Consider the following 16,299-nt stretch of genomic DNA (forward strand, 5'->3'; position numbering starts at 1 on the left):
AAGAATCTGAATGATGAATGCATTAAAATCGCTCGCTTTAAATGCATTTCTGCATCGGGGCAAATCCAAAGTTTTCAGAATTATGTAGAACCTAATAGCGACAAAAGGAGCTGTCTACAATCAAAAGTCCAGTGCATTATTTCGAAGAGTTCAGTGGCGTTTCCCCAAAGTAGCATCATAGTAATAAGTAAGACATGAACATATTTATACAAACACAGTGCGTTTTTTTAAGCACCTTGTTTTCGAATAATTGAAGACTTTAAGTCAATAGTATGCTTACCTTTGTAAACCGTGCAGTAGAAAACACGATGCGCTTACGTAAAAGGCACACAATACTTAGAGCAACACTAAGTGCTCTTGGTGTGTTATTTGTAACTACACTAAATATGTATTCTATGACTCACGCACTATTTCGCGCCGATACATCTTACACCGGGACAACGAAGTTGCCTCTGTCATAAAAAACCGCAAATAGATCGATGTGTAGATCTGATGTTATAATTTCCGTCGAAATTATCCAAATAATCAGTTTAGTTATTAACCTAATTATTTCTGATTTATGCAAGTTATGGTACTTGGTTACAAAGACTTGGCGCGTGGTTTTACGCAAAAATTAGAGCTAGTTTCTTTGGAATTAAAAGTTAAAACGAAACGGAACAAAAAATTTTCTCGTTTTTTACGTTTAGGAGTTTTTCTTTTTTTACGAGAAGCGTTGATTTATTTAGATCATAACGCTGCGATCACCCTTTGATTCGGTCGCATAGTGGAACCAAATCAAAAAGGTGCAAGAGCAGTTCGATGAGACGTTTGTCACGTTGACTGACTGTGGTCAGATTGTGGTTGGCCAGAGTACAGAGAACTCCCGACTCGTGTCGCCCTTTGCGCACCTTTAAACGAATTGAATTTCTAGATGCCTCTCACCACTAGATTACTTCCCCGCTCAGTCTTTTTTATACAGCCTTGGAATGGACCGGTCCCATTGGCCGGTTCTGCTTGGTGGCTGATGCTGTTGATCTCTGCCTATTTCCTACTGTGGCTAACAGGGTAGCCATTTTGTATCCATTGGAATACGGAGCGGCAGTTACAGATAGCTATTGCCTGTTGTCGTTGGTCGAGGCGAGGTCTGCTTATACGCCTGACGTGTATAGTCTCTTTAGTTTGTTGATTGACTGTGCGGAGGAGTTTATTAATATTTATCATTTTAAGTGCGAGGTCCTTCTCTTTGCATTTTGTATGTGTGTGTGTTATTATTTGCTTTATCGTTCGTAAGTCCAGTGTCTACTTCGAACCTTCAGGTCGTGTGTCCAGTACACGTTCGTACCTTCAACCATCGTTCATAATGTTGAGCGTAGAGGAGGCTCTCAAGATGGTCGATGACCTCATCGCGACCCTACCCCCTTTCGTACAAGGCCTGCTTGTAAAGGCTGAAACGGCCACCAAAGTACAAAAGAATAAACTTGTTGCAGGTACGTGTAAAAAATTCGACTGTTATTTTCGGCGTTGCTTTTTTAATGTCGATTTTTTAGTGTTCATTTACCCAGAATATTATCTGCTTCGCTCAGTTGGATGGCTTGACTTCTGCTTTGTAGTGTAATATACTTTGGAAACTGGCGAATCAATCAGTCTGAAATGACATCCGCGCACTTGTTGCTGAGGTTACGGCGTAAGCAGATTAAGCTGTCAATTGTGCCTTTAAAAGTCGAGTTGTCTCAAACACACGCAGCCACAAAACAGCATGACAATAGTATTATTAGACATGCATTTAGAAAAATATTTCAGACAACGAAATGAAAACAGCAAAAGTAAATATTTACAAAAAAAAAAGTTACTCGCATCTAATAATAATAAGGGGTAAGCCCTAGTTTACTGCTAAAATATTGCTTCCTAGAACAACTATTATTTAAGCTTTATACCCACTCGATAGGGACTGTCCGCATGACGCTTGAATCCAAGGGACGCAAAAATTATCGGTCGGACGCTACGGTAAATTTGACAAGTGTACGACTGCCGGCTTATGGATGAAGGCGTTAGGTTTTTGAACTTAAGTGTGAAAGGTAAAAATGAGTCCTAAACGAAGCTTTTTATTTAGCTGAAAAGAACAAGCGTGGCTTTTGTATCACAACAGCTTTTGGATTTAATCGCATCATATATCCTGCAATGCAAATCGAGGTGTGATTAAAAGCAACTGATTTTCCGCCAAATACAGGAAAACCTTGCTGAATCAAGCTGAGCTATGTCTAACTCTCACACACAAACTTATGCCGTATGAAGGCACAAGTCATCTGGGATGTAATAACATTTTTTGAATGATTTAGGGGGTTTTAAGTTGACTTGGTCCACAATATTCGCTCAGGGTTATGTCGTTTTCGGACTCAGCGACTATAACGCGTTTTAATTTTCATAGATTCCGTCGCAAGTTGACTCTAGAGGTATTTATTTTTCATTTTGATTCAAACTTATCCGTTATTTAGCATAACGTTGACGATATATCTATTTGCATATATATATTCTACAATTTGGGCTCTAGGATTTGACTTGTTTTTTCATTTCATTTTAATAATTGGCACGTTGTCGTAGCTTTTATTGCTTTTGGAACGACCCCTTTTGCACAAAGCCTGCTTAAAAAAGGTGAAGTTAATGAGAAACAAAAAAGAATTACATGCAATTGCAACCCAGTGCGACCTCTTTGTTTTTCCGTTAACGTTACGCCTGAAACTGTAAAACAAGTCAGGGGATTGGACGTCGTCATTTATTACTAAGTGCAGCTGACGTTGTCGGTAGTTGGCCTATTTATCCTCAGTCTGAACAGAGGTAGACTCTGTTCATTTTGTCCCTGTGTCGCCTTTCATATGCGTTTTTGCACATATTGCAACACGTTCCCTGATAAGTTTTTGGTTTCGGCGAATGGTACTTCTGGCTCAGTTCTCATGTCACAAGCGCAGACACTATCTGAATAAAATAAGAGAGTTGCTGCTGGCGAAGTTTGTTGGTACTGTCCTGGCGAAGACATATGTAGCCGAGTTTCTGATGGCTCCCACCAGAAGTTCCGTTTGAACTGCAAGCGACAGCGGCGACGACGACATTAGTAGTAGCAACACGATATTGTGTACTTGGTCGCTGACGCCGAAAATAATGGTCTCTTCCAGGTGGCAGCAGGAGCAGCGAGTTTAATATGTTTGTGCAGTTAGAGCCGATGCAGAAGTAAACACAGCGCCATCTCTATAGTGATCGGTTATCATTGGCACGGTGGCGATATCTTGATGTTAGTACAGCAGAATTTGTCCGCGTGTTTTATATATATATATTTGTCCGCGTCTGGTTGATTGTGAGGACTTGCTTTCCTTCTACTGAAGTACACTATTTGAATGCTACTCTGCGCCTCTAGTTAATCTTTTGCCACTAGTGCAAATGTACCAGATTCCCTCTAATCAATGTTACATGAAAGTGTGGTGTCAAAAATAGTATCATCAATGATAGAGACTGTACTAACGAATGCAATGTCGACCACACCTCGATAGGATAATTATCTTGAAAGCCGTTTCCTCTTTTGCTCGATAATTTGTCGTCTGTACGTCGATAGTAGAACCAGAGGCACGCTGAGCACTAGGAAGTATATAATGTTGTTATATTGGCGCACAAAATAACTAACTTTCTCTGCCTTTCATGTCAGTGTAGTCTTAACGCTGCTCCAAATATGACATAAGGAGAATATAAGTAATCTAAGACTGAGAGCCAACGATAGGACAACAGGTGTATATGCACCATACCCTAGATCACACGCGGCTTTCTGCTTTCCATACCATCGATAGCAGGGACGATGAGGTCTTTCACATAAAGCTTCACATTCTTGGTAGATATACCCCATAAAATACCCTTTTCATATACAAGATACAGTACTAATCACATAAACAACTTGCTACCTGACCGAACAACAAATTGTAGTTTACTTGACAAAATGCATGTATAAGCTCGTGACCTTAATACCTAATCTACCTCTTGACCTAATATACCTTCATATTTTAATTGTTGAACAAATCAACGAGTGCTAACAGGTTCACAGGAGTGCAAATAATCCTCTAAAGGTCATTTGAATTGTCTTGGCTCTTTTTCGGGTCGTTACCGAACCCAGCTAGGAAGTATAGCACAACGCGACCAGTGCAATATAAGCATTATCAATGAACTACATGAGTTGTTGATACTGTTATTGTATTCGAAAAACACTACATTCACTATCCATTTAAGTAAATAAATTTCTATTACAGTAACGTTTAAATCCATCCAATCATGATCTATCGGGTTCTCAGAGTTCAAGGTCATAGGCAAGAGATGAATTTTCGACTAGTCCTTGTCTAACAACCTCTAACGCGCGGTTCTAGAGATTTGTTCGCGACTTCGATTGCTACGGGATCCAATCCTTTATAAACATAGCTTTTCGAACCCACCTCACCAAAATGAGCGGAACGGGCGTCGAATATGGCCCTCAGTTAGTTCAAAGGCGGATGCAAGGCGGTTTTTGCTTCAGCTTGATTTCGATGGCTTTACTTGAAACGGTCATTAGGTAACGCATTGTCGCCAGAAACCTGATAATCGGGTTAGCTTCTAACGTGTCTGTCTGCTGCTTTGCAACTCTGATTTCACACAATCACTATAGTATACATAGAACATTAATAAGCCGAAGATAGGGAAACTGGTTGGCGTGTGATATAGGTCTGCTGTACTTAAACATCTACGGACAGTTGATCTCAAAAGAGCATGCATTAGGCTTTTGCTACCTGTGTTTGCCTGTAGTCTCACTTATGGTCGTGGTTATTAATAAGCACTCTTAACAATACATAAAGCTGGTTTTTGATGATTGGTTAACGTTGTCGTTAGTGTAGCAATCTTTACCGTTAGCTACGACTTCATGTAACTCCTTGCTAGATAGGCTTCGTCATGTTGAAACTGAATACCAGTTTACAAGCATTGGGTGCAAACACTGTGTAACAAACCCATACAAATTCGGGTAAACTGCTAGGCAATCTGTATAGGATAGGATAAGCTATACCTATTCGTTCACTTGTTCGCTTCTTTCTTGTTTCTACTTAAGATTTAGCATTGATTCTGTTTTTCCGAATAATTTAACATGCTTATATGTATACGCAAACAAGTTTGTCCATATACGATTCCGGCGTTTCAGTTTTTTATATATAGACACATTTTGGCGAACCGATTGCATGTGTAGAAATATTTGTAGATAAATAAGTGATGTATTTGTAGCTATCGATGTCCAACGATATCGATAGCGTAAATGAGTCAAGAATGAGGTGTATTCAGTCAAATGAGTGAGTGAAATTGTAACTGTATTTCGTATTTTTGTATTTATCTTTGTAATACAAATTGGTGTGTATAAAAAGTATAAAATGCTTAAAAAATAGGTAACATAGTTCCAGTTGCATACAGTTCACATAAGTGATTACGACCAAGAACCAAATTCAAGAATTTCCACATTCATAGATTCATAGTTCGGTAAGGAATGTATCTCTGATCGCTGAATATGAGTCCGACAGGGGTTCGGGTTACCTCCAGGTTCCGAAGACAGCTTAACGGGTGAGTTCACGCTCTTAACGTTGCCAACCCACTGCTGTTGTTGTCGTTGCCAGGCAGCAGTTTGCAGGTCCTCAGTTCAAAGTTCTAACTTTACGAATGACTATGGTACACGGCCTGGGACATACTGACATTAACTTGGCCACAGATCTGTCTACCATCTAAGCAAAGCGATATCCGAAGAGCCGTATACATAACGTTCGTTTATTATAATAGGGTTATGCAGATTTTGTCTGCTAGGGCTTTTTTACAACAAGGCCGAACTAGTATTTACATTGTAAAAAAATTTCTTCGACATATTCGATAGTGTCTTAACATATGAAATATTTTGTGCTACCTTCATTGTGTGCATGAATGCTTCAACTTTCGAAAATTACTTCTGGTACACATAGAATACTTTGCGTTCCTATTACTGGTTTTCTATTACATGCAAGGATTGTTAAAACAAATTGAATAACATTGTATAATGTGAACTATGATTGTTACTTCACAACACATTAGTGCCTCTGATAACATATGGAACTCAATTTTGCAAAATATCTTGTTGCTGTGAGCAAACCAAAAAGTCTAGTAATTTACTAATCTTCCAAGTTTGATCATTATAAAGTGTGACCCACGAATGAATGGCTAATATATTAATATTTTTTAAACGATGTGGTGAAATGTACGTGTCAAATTGGTTTCCTAATCCCCGTCCTCTGAATGTACAATCGTGCGACTTGCGGAAGTTTGGTACAACTGGTTTAGAGAATACCAGCTATTTTCTGCTGCAGTGGACAGGCGAAGAAGCGCGTCATCGATTTTATGCAGCTAACCCGAAAAGATGTCGCTTCGAACAACTTAATGGAGTGATGGATTTTTTTGAACGCTTATGCAATCCGCCTCCACCTCCACCTTTGCCATTCATCTACCGTCGTTGTATTTTCAGGAATAAACAGCGTACCTGTACGTGTCGTTGTGACACATCACGATACACACATACGTTCTAAAAGTGATACTTGAACAATTGAAATATTGGCATGAAAAATATTTTCATTTGACGCACAATGCCAAGGCGTTAGCACTTATAGTTGGACCTCGGAAAGGACGACCATACAGTACACTGCAAGGTAACATAAATGTGCTTTTAAAATAATTTAATCATCCGCCAGTTTCAAATGTTATTAGCATTCTGTTGGTAAAGGCATTGATATATTTAGGTATGGAGAGTTCTATAATTCATCTATTTATAGGTACTGGAAAAAACGGTGCTACACGAAACTGCTGTCGGCAAACCCACCGAAAGCGATTGTACTTAACCGACTTACACTGGTAAGTCGGTAGGTACAAAAAACATTAAAATGTATGTTTTTGCTGTACACCAAGCTCGCCTAGCGGTGACTATGGGAATACTGGATAGTAAAGCTATTCAGTTTCACTAGCGGCTTGAACGGGGATTTCAATCGCATTTACGCGGTCAACGCTCACAGGAGTCAACTAACTACATCATGAGAACCAAATAACTGTGCGAATAACAATAATGAAATTAATCTATAAAGTTACTTTAGTCTTTTTTGTTATAAACCTATATTGCTGAGTCTGAATACTCGCTAGCCCGAGCATCTAACAGCGTTTTACGTTAATGTATACACTCAACTTGCCTCTTGAAAAAAGGCTTGTAAAGGGTCTAACTCTAAATAGAAATGTTAATAGTTAGCCGATCATAGTACTCGAGATTTTTCATATTGATGTTTGGTGTATCTAAATTATTGCGTAGTAAGTGTCGCAGAAACTGCTAGTCTTTAATTTTTCTACTCAGCAATGTGTATATATATATATATATATATATATATATATACTTTTATAGCTAACATAGCACAAGATACCTGTGTGCGCGCAATTTTTCATATATATATATATGTTGTTTAGACTAAATCGACTTGTTGTTGACTAATTGTTTCTGGTGCAGATACTTATAAAAAATTGCGCGCACACAGGTATCTTGTGCTATGTTAGCTATAAAAGTATATCGTCAATGGCTACTTTTTAATAGTAGCAAACATTTTACACCTAATAATAATAATGTGGTATTCAGTTACAAGTTAAAGGCGTTAGGTGTTTTTAAGATAATGTGTATTCTTGTTAATTAAAGAATTTAGTCAACGATTATTGTGTCGTTATCAGTCTTAGACGTTTACCATGGTAACCATATAAAAAAGGAGATCAGAATTATTATTAGTATCCTATTATCATTATTATGTACTATTTAATATCTTATTTTTGTGATAGTTTTTGGTTAAACTGTCAGAGTCCTGAGGTAATCCAAAAAGACTAGGATACCCAAACCACAGATGATGACTAATCGACTTTATAAAATTTAGATTTTTCAGTAGTTGATGTGCCGACAGCCTAAGACGTTACAATTCGAGATTACGGGGATAACGACATTTCCAGCTGACATAAAATAGTGTATATTAGCAGAGAGCATCTATGCAAGCTGCAACTTTTCACTGAACCGTTGTTTTACATCAGTTGCCTCATATCCGCTATCTTTCCAGGTGTCCTGGCAGTTATGGGACTTTACATGATCTTCGGATACTTCGCGGCGTTCATCTGCAACGTCGTTGGGTTCGTGCTGCCGGCCTATTGGTCAATGGCGGCCATTGAAACGTCCGACAAAACGGATGACACTAAATGGCTTACCTATTGGGTTGTTTTCGCCGCTTTCAGTGTTATCGATTTCTTTGCCGATGGCATTTTCACGTAAGTAGCCCTGACGCACGTTAGTAACCATGTTCATTTCATACATTTAGTAAATTGCTATTCGTATCGTCTAAAAGGTATTGAGGGAATACTGGGGAGGCAATCCAATTCTTACGTTAATACCTACATTTCTCTGATGTGGGAGAAAAGGGGAGCCATCGCCATTTTTAGAAATGTGAGTTTAGATAAAGCTAATCGAGCAATGTGTGAACTCTTCTGCATTCACAGGTACTTTCCGTTCTACTGGCTCGTCAAGTTGATTTTCCTTGCTTGGTGCTTCGCTCCAATTTCAGAGAATGGCTCGCACAAAATCTACCACAGAGTACTAAGGCCATATTTCCTAAAGAAGCAAGCCACGATTGATAAAGCGCTGCAGAGAGCCTCTGAAGCAGTTGGTGCCAGTCTCAAAGCAGACTAATTATGTTGATAGTGGTGACAACGATCAGTTATCAGCTAGCTACATTCATGACTTTGCATCGCATTGAACTGATGCCACGTTTTATGCTTATTATGATAACGACCTTGGTGGTCCTCACGATAGGATACATTGTTAAAAAGGAAACAGATTAATGACGGCAACGCATCTGCTAATAAGAGATTTGTTAATAGCATAGTTCTACGCATCGATATGGAGACTTCTTACACCAGAGATTAAGAAATCTTAATTTTCCTTTAATGACTAATATAATAGGATCGAACAGTGGGCCTGTAATATATCTGGTGTGGGCGTCGGAGAAAAAATTACGATGGTAATACTTCGTCAGCCACAGCGGCAATGGGCTAAATGCTGTTGTTAGACTGTATGGTCATGATGACGATGAGTAGTACGATTTTTTCAATTATAATGGATACAAGGTTTCAAAAAATCCGATATAACATTGTTCTCGATTGGAAACAAATATATGTAGCGCAACTGTTTATCGCGAAGCCTTTAAAGTAATTTCACAACAGGAAAACGGCCAAGTGTTTCCACTAAAAGTATGGCGTTTCTACGATGGGTGTCATTATTCATGAGCATGACTGTTAATTGTTTTTTGGATAGGTGATTTTTGTTGGATATGAACGTTACTTTTTCTTAATTCCTAGAGTTAATTGTCAAGTGAGGATTAGACAAGTCGAGGGGTGTAGCTATAGCTCATTAATTAAATCGTTGAGTTTTCTTATAACTAGCACCGCAGACGGAGAACATGTAATGGCTTGTTTTTAAACTTTTATGCTGAAAGGCAAAGAGAAAAATAGCTAACAACAGAATGCAAGTAAACAGCAACTTCGCGGTGGGTTGTGCAGAAGATGGGGGCGTATTATAAAGTGAAAATGCATTATTATATATAGAAAACGTATTATAAAGTGGGAAAAACAGCTGGGATGTGGCAAACGAAGCGCATGATGAGCGATAATTTAATAAGGTTATGCTAATGATAGTAACAACATAACCAGGCATGCATATGCGCTGTGCGCATATTCTTAGATATTCTAATACTTAGTGTCGGAATGCTGAAAAAATGAAGCCAATAAACGAGTCACCTACTAGGTATTAATAACCCGTTCTCGTTCCCTGTGATTCCGTTGAGTTAATTAGACGTCATTCGACGTAAATTATATTTACTATCAGATCTACAAGAAATGTTTCTAGAAACTTCTATAAACAAGTTCGATATGTTGCGTCACATTCTGGGACTCGAGAGAGCCAAATAACTACAAATCGGTAAGCTGACAAAGTCCTTCATCGTAAGTTCGTCTTTCATTCCATTCGTGGGAATATTTTATCGGGAATATTTTATCTTAGTCACATAACATCAGGCTACCGTCCGAAAATGGAGCACACTGGTTATGAATACACTTTGGAGGCTTAGAAACATTTAAGAATCAATCATTCAAATTTTTTCACGCACACACCGGCTCACTCAGCACTGCTTTCCTCAATTTAATTTATAACAAATTTGTTTATATAGTAAGTTCATCACAGATATCCTGTTCCTATCATTTTACTACAGTTTTCCCACCATCTTGTTCTAATTAAGCACTGCAAAATTTTATCCATTCGGTTACCCCCTTGTTTTCCTATCTCGGTAATTCGGTAATCTTGATCCACTTAATTGCTTCGGTTTTGACTCCGAAATCAATGTGATCTAAATCGTTATCATTATCATTTTCGTACTCTGGTTAAGGAATTACTCATTGCGACCACTGCAATGCAATAGTGCAATAAATCTTCCTAAATTCAAAGGGAGAAAAGCTAAATGAGAGGTACTCGTTTAGTACAATAGGTATGACCCATTTAAGCTTATCTGGGCAGATTTTAGAGAATTAAACATTTTTGTTTCTTGGAAAAAAACAGGAGATAAATTTGCTAAATTACCCTTACCTTGATATCCATATTTATTTTACAAAAACAAAGGTATATTGTAGTCCGTTGATGCTCTATACTCTCGTTTTCTAGCCGATTGAAGAAGATTCGAAGCATTTTCTGGTCGAGACTAAATGCGAAGTATTTGCGAAGGCATTGCACAACTCTAATAAAAAATTGCATAACCAGCAATCCAGTTTTGCTCTAGTTTGATTATATGAGCAGACCTCTAGCATTTTACAAAAATACATATGGCCTACAACTCCGCACAATATCCAGAAAAATCGTTTTCTTTATCAGGGGGTAAAAACGGGGTATTAACTGGAAATGATTTGGACAAGTACTTCATTGCTAGAAAACAAAACTCACGAGCAGATGACAAGTCTCCTGGCTTTATGCACGTCAAAAGAAGCAGATTTTCTAATTTTGATGGTATAAAAGTTCCGTATATAGCTCCTGTTGATAACATCTCCATATAGCGAGCGTCGGAATACCAAAATGTAGTCCTAACGTATATCCTGTTTTCCGTATATCCTGTTTTCTTTTGCCAGCAATGCCGCAGTGATCTGTTAGATTTGGGTAGTGTTAACTATTTGAGGCATACTGATGAGAGATATCGCCCCACCTTACGTATAAAGAAACTGGTATCCGAGTAGTAAATACTAGGGCCTACATATATTCCCTGACAAATATACATTCGTAGATTCTCCTATATTACTGCAGGTTAGTGAATCTGTTGCTGGTAAAACTAATGTAATTAAGCTTCTATAATATATATATATATATATATATATATATATATATTAAGAACTACCTGTTGTCGGGTGGTCTGTTTATTGGAACCTTTTCCGTTGTTGTTAATGTGTATCGTTCAACATTACAAAACACAACCCCGTCGCAGGATGGGGGTTGTACGTCAGTGTTATGTCACGCCGCCTATGTCCGTTTCACCATTCATTTATTATTTTCATATTTTTTACGTAAAATAATTGACAATTAGTGCTAACAGCAGCATTTTAGGCGTAGACAGATGCCACTGTCCACATGTAATAGTGAGTAATAATTGTCCTTTCTTCACACGATACTTGGTTGAGCTATGGCCGCTTCCCCTTCAAGAGGTTGCCAGACCTAGCGTGGTCCTTCTTACATCTTGTCTAGGTAGTTGTCAAGCTCTGGAAGAGACTCTTTGAGTCCCTTGCGCTTTCTCGTCTCCATGACGATTTGATAGGGGCGAGACTTGCCGTCCAGGGGGTCTCCGGGTAGGATTTGCCAGTGGTCGAACACGCATTGCGGGAACGCTTGACCGCCAGTGTTCGAGCGAAGATCGGCGGTGAAACCGAACGACTCGTTCACAGGCAGGTAAGCCTTAACGATGAACATTGGAGTTCCAGCAACCTGCGACTCCTCGATCACATGGCCACGACGCCTGTTGAGTACACCATAGATACCTCCAACAGCATTTTCAGGGCATTGTACCTCGACGAGGTAGACGGGCTCCATGAGACGTGGGGCGCCAGTGAGTAAACAGGCGTATAGACATCGACGAGCTGTAGGGATAATTTGGCCACCACCACGATGAATGGCGTCAGCGTGAAGTGTCACGTCGTGTATGTTAAAACGAACGCCACGCATATTCTCGTCGCACAGGACAGATTCCTTGGTTGCCCATTGAAAGCCAGCGACAACGGAATCTTTAATTTCATTAAGGTACTGCACGCCTTTGGTGACATCGACAAGGAGATTGGGACCTGTACCCTCAGGACCGAAGGCCCAGATTTTCCTAGCCTCAGTAGCGTCCCACTCATATTTCTCTACGAGATTACGGGCACGGATTTTGAAGTCGTCACGTGGGTTGATTTCACCTTTATCGATATCGTCAGACAGACCTTCCGCCAGGGGACAGGCCTTCATAAACAGACGGTTGTGCTTGTTAGGTGATTTAGACAAGCAAGTAATGTCTGACTCCTCGGACACCGATTCTCTGTACGACACAACGGGGTCGGTCTTTTTCAGAGGGATACCAGCATGATCTTCTTCTAAATCTTTCAGACAGATTTCCAGATGGAGTTCACCAGCTCCAGCAACGATGTGCTCGCCAGACTCCTCAATAATACATTGAACCTGCGGCAAAACATAATAAGAGTAAACTAATGCTGTTGAACAAACCTTTTTCATAAAAAAAGAATGCTTGCTTTTAAGTAGATAGCTGATAATATACATGTTAGCATGTAACAACTATTGCAGAAGTTATCTGACAGGACAAGTACCTTATTATTCCCGGTCAAAAGAGTACTCTTATCCTAACAGCAGAAAGTTTCTGTGCACCTAGATAGGTCGGCAGCACGTTTATTTGAATTACACTAACCATAGGATCGGACTTGGCGAGACGCTTAAGACCTTCGACGAGCTTGGGTAAGTCGGCCGGGTTCTTAGGCTCGACGGCGACGCGCACGACCGGCGAAACAGAGAATTTCATTACACGCATATTGTGCGAGTCCTTGAAAGTGGTGATGGTCCCTGTCTTGACCAAGAACTGATCGACTCCGACCAGACCACAAATGTTACCACACGGCACGTCTTCAATGGGTTCGACATAGCGACCCATCATGAGCACAGTACGTTGAATGCTCTTCTCTGCGAGATCTTCCTTCTTGCCGTGCACAAAATTAGGGCCCATGATGCGGACTTTCTGGCCAGAGCTGACGATTCCGGAGAAGACACGACCGAAAGCGTAGAAGCGCCCCTTGTCAGACGTCGGTACCATCTTCGACACGTACATCATGAGGGGCGCATCAGGGTTGCAGTCCTTGATGCCCTTAGCGGCCTCATCGTCATGAGGGCCTTCATACAACAGTTCCATGCGGTAACGCTGAGCCGTCATCGGTGATGGCAGGTGAATGGTAATCATTTCAAACATAGCGTCTCCAGCGGGTAGCCAGGTACGCATGACAACCTTCAGCAGATCTTTACCCTCCTTGTCTTTGTCTTCACCTCTCAGTTTGATGTTGAGCTTCTCGATCAGACGGGCTGCCTCGTCCTTTTTATAGTTCATGATAGCATCAAAGATTTTGTAAATTGGATCTAAAACAAACATTGTAAAGGCTCGTTTGAATCCGTCACCCTGCGTCTTGGCCCATTTTTTGGTGGAGGGATTGTAAAAGTTCTCACCCCAAAGCTTGTTCATCAGTTTCTCGACGTCGATACCGAACTTTCCAGCATAGATCTCGGCAAATTGTTTTAGTGTAAAAGCCCATCCGTGAAGTCCAGAGCCGAAGCCTACCGAGCCCTTAGCGGGATCGACCTTAAGGTCGCCCATTGGGCCGGACTCGTCACCGTAAGTAGAAATAATGACATTGATGTTTTCAACGATACGCTGGAAACCTTGATAAAGATCCTCAGCCTCGAGCTGCAGGGTGAGCAGTGCCAAATCCATCTTGTTCATGAACAGAACTGGCTTAATACGTTCGGCAATAGCTTGTCGTAGTACGGTCTCGGTCTGCACGCACACACCAGATACGCAATCTACTACAACCAAGGCACCGTCCGTGACTCGGAGAGCGGCCGTTACTTCAGATGAGAAGTCGACGTGGCCGGGTGAATCGATCAGGTTGATCAAGAAGCCCTTAACGCCCTTCTCACACTGGTCAACGCCTTTGATAAAGGCAAGATCCTTTTCTGCTAGCTCGAAGTACATAGACACAGCCCTGCAAATAATCAAATTTTACATACGTAGGTATATGAAACAATTACCATACGTCTTGGCTTGAAAAACATGCGGATCCTTATTTTATAAGTAATTACAAATGTAGCAAATCGATAAATCGAGTTAGAGACATATCGGTCGAAAATAGTTAGGAGCAGGCGTACGTTGCAACGCTATGCATGCCCTACGGACAGCAGCGTGCCGACCTTAGTCTTTTGATGACATGCCAAGCCGGTTCTCTACAACCCTTCCATATGGCCGCTACCTTAATGCATTAATACGTTGCATGCATGATATTAAGACAAATACAGTGTGTAATCATCTTGATAAAGTAAGGTGGCTTTACAACGGAATGGTGTTCCTGGAGTAAAGGCATCAGTGTAGTAAGATAACCAAATGCAGTATTGACTGTCCCATTATTTTCACTTGTTCTAACATCTGGGTGTGTATTCGCCGCAACTCGGCGTATACTTACGTCGACTTGATGGTGATGCAACGCTCTTGTTCATCCTTTCGCGTGTCGGTAAACCGAGTCTCTCCAGCCTTTGCTCCGGCGATAATTCCGGCTTTCGACACGAGCGAATCGGTGAGGGTGGATTTGCCGTGATCGACGTGGGCAATCACGGACATGTTCCGAATATTTTTCTTCTTGTTCATCAGCGCACGAATCTCGTCGACTGTGAAGTTCACCTACGTTACACAAAAAATGGCACAAACGAAGACAGATACGAATACAATAACATCGACCAGCAAAAAACGCCTATTCCTATTATAGTAGGACTGTATCAGATGGACAGGCCCACAGTGGCGGGCTAACAGTACCCCACAAGTCAGTGAACGCAGCTGGTCAGCTGACAGGAAACTTCTCACTACTACTACTAATACTACTACTTGATATGTGCATGTCTGGTTGGAAAATTCGGCTGACAAGTTTCATCCGTCAATCCTAGCTTTAGAAGCCTCCAAAGCAATTCCAGTTTGTTCCACATGCGAAGACGAAAGAAGGGAAAGCATTTTGAGATCGCACCACGTGCTAAAAGAAACATTGGACTTATGCTGTATGGCCCCAAGTCAGGCCGACAAGAAGTAGCCACTTAAGCCAATACTGGTAATTTCATAAAGACGTGATGCTAGACCGTCGTGTTAAATACTGTAGCAAATTTAATCCATGAGGGTTGACGTGGCCGCCGTGGTTGCTACACTTCAGCCAAACGCTGTTTGTATGCACTCGCCCCCAGCATTTGCTAAAACGAAAAAAGGTTGAATAGTATTCGGTGCAATTTGGTCATAATTTACGCGTTTTTATAACACTTCCACTGCAAGGTATCGTATCTCCGATCCAATCGTTCACAAAGCACTTGTATTTTTGGCGCAAAAAGAGCCACACATGAAAAGCGGCAAGACCCATCACAAATATTTTAGGCCTCTTGCATTCCCAAAACCTTTCAATCATATTTCGCACAAGTGCAACAAATATCACATAATTAGTGAATCCACACGATAAATCGTAGCACGTCGTCGCAGGATAGAAGGAGATTTTTGCTGGATGGCTTACCATTTTGAAGTTTTTTAAGTGGTCCTGCGGCTCACAAAAAAAACTTCACTCGCACGATGGCGGGTCTAAGGCGAAAAGGAACCAGACCCGATGCCGACCAGGCAGGTCACTCAGCTCCCTCATTGTAACGCCACTAGGCGGCACTTCCATCGGCCCGCAAATTTCAAAGAGCCGCTTAGCGTACTAAAGTGGCGAGTACTCTCAGCGTGAAAACTAGATATCATATAACTTTGAATTATACGCAACCTTTATGGAATTTAAACTTGTATAATCTAGGGGAAGTTATTACGCAAAGTCCTCACTGTTAATAAGTTTATTCGAGTAATAAAACGTGGTTCCAGCAGAAAATGTCTAAAAATTCTCATGCAG

General features: G+C 40.6%; 2 protein-coding genes across 2 annotated transcripts; one reads left to right on the plus strand and one right to left on the minus strand.

Moving 5' to 3' along the window:
- The first annotated feature begins 1,011 nt into the window (after positions 1 to 1,011).
- On the plus strand, positions 1,012 to 9,866 carry LOC111271211 (receptor expression-enhancing protein 5). The gene is made up of 4 exons (XM_022851874.2): positions 1,012 to 1,121; positions 1,296 to 1,466; positions 8,121 to 8,325; positions 8,554 to 9,866. Exons 2-4 carry the CDS (start codon positions 1,340 to 1,342, stop codon positions 8,741 to 8,743), a joined length of 522 nt encoding a protein of 173 aa, XP_022707609.1. The 5' UTR covers positions 1,012 to 1,121; positions 1,296 to 1,339; the 3' UTR covers positions 8,744 to 9,866.
- Positions 9,867 to 11,489: 1,623 nt separating this feature from the next.
- On the minus strand, positions 11,490 to 16,065 carry eEF2 (eukaryotic translation elongation factor 2). The gene is made up of 4 exons (XM_022851872.2): positions 15,931 to 16,065; positions 14,851 to 15,065; positions 13,038 to 14,376; positions 11,490 to 12,793 (listed from the first exon to the last, which is right to left on the minus strand). The coding sequence occupies exons 1-4, from the start codon at positions 15,931 to 15,933 to the stop codon at positions 11,816 to 11,818; spliced, it is 2,535 nt and encodes an 844-aa protein (XP_022707607.1). The 5' UTR covers positions 15,934 to 16,065; the 3' UTR covers positions 11,490 to 11,815.
- Between the last annotated feature and the right edge of the window lie 234 nt (positions 16,066 to 16,299).

Source organism: Varroa jacobsoni, unplaced genomic scaffold, assembly GCF_002532875.2.
Source record: "Varroa jacobsoni isolate VJ856 unplaced genomic scaffold, vjacob_1.0 contig00415, whole genome shotgun sequence".
NCBI lineage: Eukaryota > Metazoa > Arthropoda > Arachnida > Mesostigmata > Varroidae > Varroa > Varroa jacobsoni.

What these genes read in the sequence shown, in the direction of transcription:
- LOC111271211 (XM_022851874.2), top strand. Translation starts at nt 1,340, where the DNA reads ATGTTGAGCGTAGAGGAGGCTCTCAAGATGGTCGATGACCTCATCGCG. An exon ending in AAAGAATAAACTTGTTGCAG is followed by an intron (nt 1,467 to 8,120) that starts GTACGTGTAAAA and finishes CTATCTTTCCAG; the next exon opens with GTGTCCTGGCAGTTATGGGA. An exon ending in TTTGCCGATGGCATTTTCAC is followed by an intron (nt 8,326 to 8,553) that starts GTAAGTAGCCCT and finishes CTGCATTCACAG; the next exon opens with GTACTTTCCGTTCTACTGGC.
- eEF2 (XM_022851872.2), bottom strand. An exon ending in TGCATCACCATCAAGTCGAC is followed by an intron (nt 14,377 to 14,850) that starts GTAAGTATACGC and finishes GATTATTTGCAG; the next exon opens with GGCTGTGTCTATGTACTTCG. An exon ending in TCGCCAAGTCCGATCCTATG is followed by an intron (nt 12,794 to 13,037) that starts GTTAGTGTAATT and finishes GTTTTGCCGCAG; the next exon opens with GTTCAATGTATTATTGAGGA.